The 7500-nt window shown below is 37.2% G+C and overlaps 1 protein-coding gene across 1 annotated transcript; it reads left to right on the top strand.

Moving 5' to 3' along the window:
• Window positions 1-1639: 1639 nt before the first annotated feature.
• Window positions 1640-7494, top strand: spic (Spi-C transcription factor (Spi-1/PU.1 related)). The gene is made up of 5 exons (XM_063217821.1): window positions 1640-1717; window positions 2289-2361; window positions 4237-4364; window positions 5411-5507; window positions 7256-7494. Exons 1-5 carry the CDS (start codon window positions 1715-1717, stop codon window positions 7492-7494), a joined length of 540 nt encoding a protein of 179 aa, XP_063073891.1. The 5' UTR covers window positions 1640-1714.
• The last annotated feature ends 6 nt before the right edge of the window (window positions 7495-7500 follow it).

The raw sequence follows: 7500 nt of genomic DNA, 5'->3' as shown, positions 1-7500 counted from the left end.
TTCAGTAAGCAAATGGCATGAGGAAAAAAAGCTCTTTCTCAGTCTTTCAGTTCTAGCTCTGTGACAGCACAGTCGCCTTCCAGATCTCAGTTTTTTAAATAGTCCATATCCTGGGTGTGACTGGTCTTTGAGAATGTTATGGGCCCTAGATAGCACTCTCTTTGTGTATATGTCTTTCACGGCAGGCAGAGGTTGACGAATACAACGCTCAGCAGAGCCCACTATCCTTTGTAGTTCTTTCTGTTCACGCACTGTGACGTTTCCGTACCAGGTGATGATGGACCCTGTTAAGATGCTCTCCACTGCTGAGGAGTAAAAGGCTTTTAGGATGGGTGTGGAAACTTTGAACTTTTGATAGATAGATAGATAGATAGATAGATAGATAGATAGATAGATAGATAGATAGATAGATAGATAGATAGATAGATAGATAGATAGATAGATAGATAGATAGATAGATAGATAGATAGATAGATAGAAGTAAAGATTAAGTGCTAGATATAAATAAAGATTATGTAGCCTTTTAGTGCAGATGGGGTCGCTGGTGGGCCTATTCACCATCTGCTGAAAATACTCAGCTACATCATAACAACATTGCTATGACACTACAGAGAGCCTTAAGTAAGAGATTAAGACATAGCCATTACAATTGTGGTGACAGTAGCTTATAACGAAGGCTCTGCACTAAGTGGTTAAACGCTAGATATAAAAGTATTATTGAAGCGCTAGATAGAAGTTAAGATTATTCAAGCGCTAGATAGAAGTGAAGATTATTTAAGCGCTAGCAAGAAATAGAATATTTAAGCACTAGATAGAAGTAAATTATTGAAGATTATTTAAGCGTTAGATAAAGTGAAGATTATATAAGTGCTAGTTGTGCTGTTGTGGTTTACAGGAAATCGTCTCTTTAGGAGCTCCGGTTAGCCGCTAACTGATAAGCCGCTAACCAGTCCCGAGATGCAAATACTATGGCCAGCGTTACAGCCACAGCACTGAGATTCCTAGACACACACACACACACACACACACACACACACACACACACACACACACACACACACACACACACACACACACACACACACACACACACACACACACACACACACACACACACACACACACACACGCGAGGTATTATGAGAGGGGCCTCTGTCTTTCTGATCCCTCTTTCCAAAAAGAGAAGTGCTGTCCTGTGTGTGTGTGTGTGTGTGTGTGTGTGTGTGTGTGTGTGTGTGTGACGTTGAGGTTTTTAAATGTCCCTGGCCTCTGTCAGGTTACGTGTGTGTGTGTGTGTGTGTGTGTGTGTGTGTGTGTGTGTGTGTGTGTGTGTGTGTGTGTGTGTGTGTGTGTGTGTGTGTGTGTGTGTGTGTGTGTGTGTGTGTGATGGGCAGCCGTGTTCATATAAATACCTGTCCGCGTTCACCTGGCCATCATACCTGTACGCTCACGACACGCTCACGACACGCTGACCGCCAGCCTGCTTCCCAGCACACCGCAGCATCACATCAGGACACACTTTGGGGTTAAACCATCTTCATTCAAGATCGATTTAGGAGTAACACCATCACGACTTAAGAGCAAATTGTGCTTAAACCAACTCGACACCATTTAGATCCGAAAACAGTTTTGGGATTCTGTGGACGTTCTGCGGAGATCCGATCCGATCCGATCCGCGTCCGCATCCCCGTCCGGCTGAGGAGTTTGGAGTAGAATGGTGAGATGGGGCACACCAACTAGATTTGGTTTACTGTTTTTCTGATCATGCAGAATCAGTGTAATTTTTAAATCATTTCTAATTAAAATGCAAAATTGTTGAATAATATACGTATTAATCCTATACTTTTCATTTGATGTCATTTTTTTGTTTAATATTTGTGGTCAGGCTTCTTTGGACAGTGCAGAATCAGTGTAACATTTTATAATTGTATATGTAATTTTATATTTTTTACTTGATATTGTTGTCAGGTTTCTTTGCACAGTGCAGAATCAGTGTAACATTGATAATTTTATATATAATTTTATATTTTTGGTTTGATATTGTTGTCAGGCTTCTTTAGACAGTGCAGAATCAGTGTAACATTTTATAATTTTATATATAATTTTATATTTTTGTTTAATATTTGTGGTCAGGCTTCTTTGGACAGTGCAGAATCAGTGTAATATTTTATAATTTTATATGTAATTTTATATTTTTTGCTTGATATTGTTGTCAGGTTTCTTTGCACAGTGCAGAAACAGTGTAATATTTTATAATTTTATATTTTTCGTTTGATATTTGTTGTCAGGCTTCTTTGGACAGTGATTTCCAAGATGCCATCGATGTCATCCAGCGAGATGCCAACCAACTCTACGACACGGGTGAGAAATGTATTTATTCATAATTTTTATATTTATTTCATTATATTTATTTATATCACTATATTGTAAGCCATCTCTACGACGCAGGTGAGGAACTTTAGATATTTCATTTATTTATAACATTTATGCTTATTTATATTACTTTAATGCAAAGCAACTCTACGACATGGGTGAGGAACTTAACGCTGTCTTCAAATAATAAATAAGAAAGATATCTAATAGCTAATGTATTCATATAAACCAAGTGTACAACACGACTTAGGAACTGAAAGATGTCTTTCAAGCTGCTGTTATTGTGAATGAGCTAATAGCTGATGTATTACTAGTTAATACGAACCAACGCACCTCACCGCCTCTGTACTGCCACACCGCTGAGGAACTTAATATGTCGTTAAAGGTGAACTGCACTCTGTAATAGTTTTAGCCGCTTATTTCCATAGTTCATGCTGCCCATTTCATGTATACTGACCACCATCATCAAATAAGTACTCATCATGAAAAGTGGATCTTCTCCATGTCCGCCATTTTGAGTTTCCAGAAATATACATTTTTTAGCAGCAAGCCTTACTGTAATTTGTTCATACAAATAAATATTAGTTTATTATTTTGGAAATAATCTTGAAATGATCAAATTTGGTAATAGGCAAGGCAAGGCAAGCCAAGGCAAGTTTATTTATATAGGCAGCAGAGTTTCAATGAGCAGCAAAATTGCAATAACTACTCTGGCCACAATAGTGCTCCTTACTAAACGAAGACCTTTCTGTAAAGTTTGCCATCGTCTCTCCTTTTCTACATGACCGTTTTATATGAAATCTCTAATGTGGCACAGTGACGAAAACTAAAGATATCTTAAAAAAATAAAGTCTTTCATATTATTTCATATCAGAAATCTCTACAGTGATATTTTGTTGTACACATAATGGTAAAATAGTTGCTAACACTAGTTACTCATCTGAGAGCTAACTCTGATTTATGCAAGGTATGTTAAATAATATAACCACCTATAACAACGAATATTGGGGAATAATAGAATAGAATAGAATAGAATAGGATAGAGAATAGAATAGAACAAAATAGAATAGAATAGAATAGAATAGAATAGAACAGAATAGAATAGAATAGAGAAAAGAAAAGAACAAAATAGAATAGAATAGAATAGAATAGAATAGAATAGAATAGAATAGAATAGAATAGAATAGAATATAGAACAGAACAGAATAGAATAGAATAGAATAGAATAGAATAGAATAGAATAGAATAGAAGAGAATCGAATAGAATAGAATACAATAGAATAGAACAGAATAGAATAGAATACAATAGAATAGAATAGAATAGAGTAGAATAGAACGGAATAGAATAGAATATAATAGAATACAATAGAGTAGAATGGAATGGAATGGAATAGAATAGAATAGAATGGAATAGAATGGAATAGAATAGAATAGAATAGAATAGAATAGAATAGAATAGAATAGAATAGGATAGAATAGAATAAAATAGAGTAGAATAAAAGTCACTATTTATACTCTTATTGATGAGTGTTGCTACAACTAGTAGGCCCATCAGCATCATGTTTGGAACAACAGCCTGATCAAACAGAAACTAGTTAAGTTGAGAAATTAAATAAGGGGAACATGTTGTATGTTTTCATCAGTAGGCTACATCTTTCAATATTTTAGTCATTCTGTCTCATGTCTCAATCATCATCATCATCATCATCAGTGTCTAAAATGTTCTTTTGGCTTGTGTGTTTGTGTGTGTGTGCGCGTGTGTGCGCGTGTGTATATGTGCGTGCATGTGTGTGTGTGTGTGTGTATGTGTGTTTGTGTGTGTGTTTGTGTGTGTGCGCGCGTGCGTGTGTGTGTGTCCATCAGGTCTGAAGTACTATGAGACCCTGGAGTGTCATCCCTCATTAGGCCGCCAGGGGGCGATAAGCTACAGCTACACTCCTCTGGCCACCTCCCCCATCACACAGGGAGAGTGGAGCGAGCAGCAGCAGCAGGTAGGTGGAGAGGAGACACTAGACACACTACTCTTTATTATGTTATATTATATTAGACACACTACTCTTTATTATGTTATATTATATTAGACACACTACTCTTTATTATGTTATATTACATTAGACACACTACTCTTTATTATGTTATATTATATTAGACACACTACTCTTTATTATGTTATATTATATTAGACACACTACTCTTTATTATGTTATATTATATTAGACACACTACTCTTTATTATGTTATATTATATTAGACACACTACTCTTTATTATGTTATATTATATTAGACACACTACTCTTTATTATATTATATTATATTAGACACACTACTCTTTATTATGTTATATTATATTAGACACACTACTCTTTATTATGTTATATTATATTAGACACACTACTCTTTATTATGTTATATTATATTAGACACACTACTCTTTATTATGTTATATTATATTAGACACACTACTCTTTATTATATTATATTATATTATATTATATTATATTATATTATATTATATTATATTATATTATATTATATTATATTATATTATATTATATTATATTAGGGAGGCTGGAGCGAACAGCAGGTAGGTGGACACACACATCTCTATATATTACATTATATTACATTATATTACATTGTACTACATTACATTATACTACATTATATTATATTATATTATATTATATTATATTATATTATATTATATTATATTATATTATATTATATTGAATTATATTATATTTTATTATATTATATTATATTATATTATATTATATTATATTATATTATATTATATTATATTATATTATATTATATTATATTATATTATATTATATTATATTATATTATATCATATTATATTACATCACTATAGACTGGAGTCAACAGACGGTGAGAGGAGACCTTGCCCTCTCTCCTTACCACTTCACACAATTCTATTCTATTCTATTCTATTCTATTCACATCACATTATATTATTATAAATGATATTATGTTAAATCATGATAAGTCTCCTGTCTCCTCTCCTCTCCTCAGTCGTGGCCCCACATCGTACCTGAGCTCTCTCTGCCTCCAGTGCACACAGATCACGCCCCTTTCTACCCCGTCATGCAGCTGTCACGCAGTAGGAAAGGTGAGACTCTATTGGTTAATACAGCTGTCACGTAGCAGGAAAGGTGAGATGCTATTGGTTAATACAGCTGTCACGCAGCAGGAAAGGTGAGACTCTATTGGTTAATACTGCTGTCACAAGGAAAGGTGAGATGCTATTGGTTAATACTGCTGTCATGCAGCAGGAACGGTGAGATGCTATTGGTTAATACTGCTGTCACTCAGCAGGAAGAGGATGCTATTGGTTAATTCAGCTGTCACACAGCAGGAAAGGTGAGCCTCTATTGGTTAACACAGCTGTCACGCAGCAGGAAAGGTGAGACTCTATTGGTTAACACAGCTGTCACGCAGTAGGAAAGGTGAGACTCTATTGGTTAACACTGCCTCAGCCAGCCTACGGCAGGGCACTGGGGTGCTATGCCGGCAGGGGGTGTTCACTCACGGAACTAGCTACTAGCCACAACTGGCTAACCCTAATCCTACCTAAGTGCAAAATGAATGGGTGTCAATGGAGTTTTCTACCATTATAATTTTTGTGATTTTTAATAACTTTTTGTCCTGAAATATTAATATTCAGTTCGAAGCTAGGAATAATAAAACCCCATTTGAGTAACGTTTCGATCATTTTGCGCCACTAGATTATTATATACTGGGTCACAAAGCTCAATTTTTATGAGGCCAAACCCAAAAACATTAGCGGGATGCTAGCGAGTACAGGTCGAAATCGTCTAACCTGCTGTAAAACTACACACCTGAACGATTTGTCAATACAGCATATTGTTAAACACCAGTCATAGTGCTTACCAGGAATGCTTTGTTGATGATATTTGTGACTGGAAATCGCAGTAGCAATGCATTTAGCATATGGGTTCCCCTTTCCATTCCATACATTTTCCCACATGAAGGACTTACCGACGCTCGCCAACTAGTGGACACTCCATAGGAACTGCAGTATGCATGGAAAGCTAACTGGCTACAATGGGAACCAATCAGTGTGAACATTCTCCCTGTTACAGATTCTCTGATGCCGGCGACTGGGGTTTGATTCCAGCCCGGGTCATATGCCAACCCCTATCTCTCTCCCCATTCGCTTCCTGTCATCATCGGACTGTCCTGTCATAAAATAAAGTCAAGAAAAACCAGAAAAAAATCCCTAACCCGTGGAAACACAGCGTTATAAATTTGCTGTTACTAGAATGGCAACGACCGTGCATTACTAAAGGCCTTCTGTTATGTCATAGTAGTGCAGTACTATGGCTATCAACCTTTCAATGACTATTACAGTGTACCACTGGTACGTCGTGCATTATTGGGGCTACAAAAAAAAAAGAGGTTCACCTGTTTCAGTATCTCCAGGATGCGGTTCACGAGTTCGAGCTGATGTAATCTCTCCTGTCCTTCTAATCCAGGGGTGGGGAACCTATGGCTATGTCTCGAGGGCCGCAGGGGTGGGGAACCTATGTCTTGAGGGCCGCAGGGGTGGGGAGCCTATGTCCATGTCTTGAGGGCCAGGGGTGGGAAATATGGGAACTCCTTTCGCAAATATGGGAACTCCTTTCACTTTGTCGGGAAGCAAACAACCATAAGCAAAACAAGGGAGGCAGGTCAACCATGCCCTTTGGGAAATGTTAATTGTTATGCTCTTGGTCAGATCAAGTCTCGAAGATATTTGAACGTTGATGATAATCAGGCTAGCATTATTTATAATGTCTAATCTATGATTCCTTCCTAATTTCTAATCTCTGATTCCATTCTAATCCTAATCTCCAGGCCGTAAGAAGCTGCGGCTGTTTGAGTATCTGCACGAGGCGCTTCACGACTCCAGCATGGTGGATTCCATCCAGTGGACGGACCGCGGTTCCGGAACGTTCCACTTCGTGTCCAAGAACAAAGAGAAGCTGGCGGAATGCTGGGGGCGCCGCAAAGGCAACCGCAAGACCATGACTTACCAGAAGATGGCGAGAGCGCTACGCAACTACTCACGCACAGGCGAGATACTCAAGGTATAGACGGCA

The sequence above is a fragment of the Engraulis encrasicolus genome, chromosome 15 (assembly GCF_034702125.1).
Source record: "Engraulis encrasicolus isolate BLACKSEA-1 chromosome 15, IST_EnEncr_1.0, whole genome shotgun sequence".
Classification (NCBI taxonomy): Eukaryota; Metazoa; Chordata; class Actinopteri; order Clupeiformes; family Engraulidae; genus Engraulis; species Engraulis encrasicolus.
Note: the sequence above shows the minus strand (reverse complement) of the source record. Positions and strands in the feature narration are given on the sequence as shown.

Excerpts from the sequence above, each read along its gene's own strand:
- spic (XM_063217821.1), top strand. Across the intron at positions 2,362-4,236 it reads CAACCAACTCTACGACACGG|GTCTGAAGTACTATGAGACC; the intron begins GTGAGAAATGTA and ends TGTGTCCATCAG. Across the intron at positions 5,508-7,255 it reads GCTGTCACGCAGTAGGAAAG|GCCGTAAGAAGCTGCGGCTG; the intron begins GTGAGACTCTAT and ends CCTAATCTCCAG.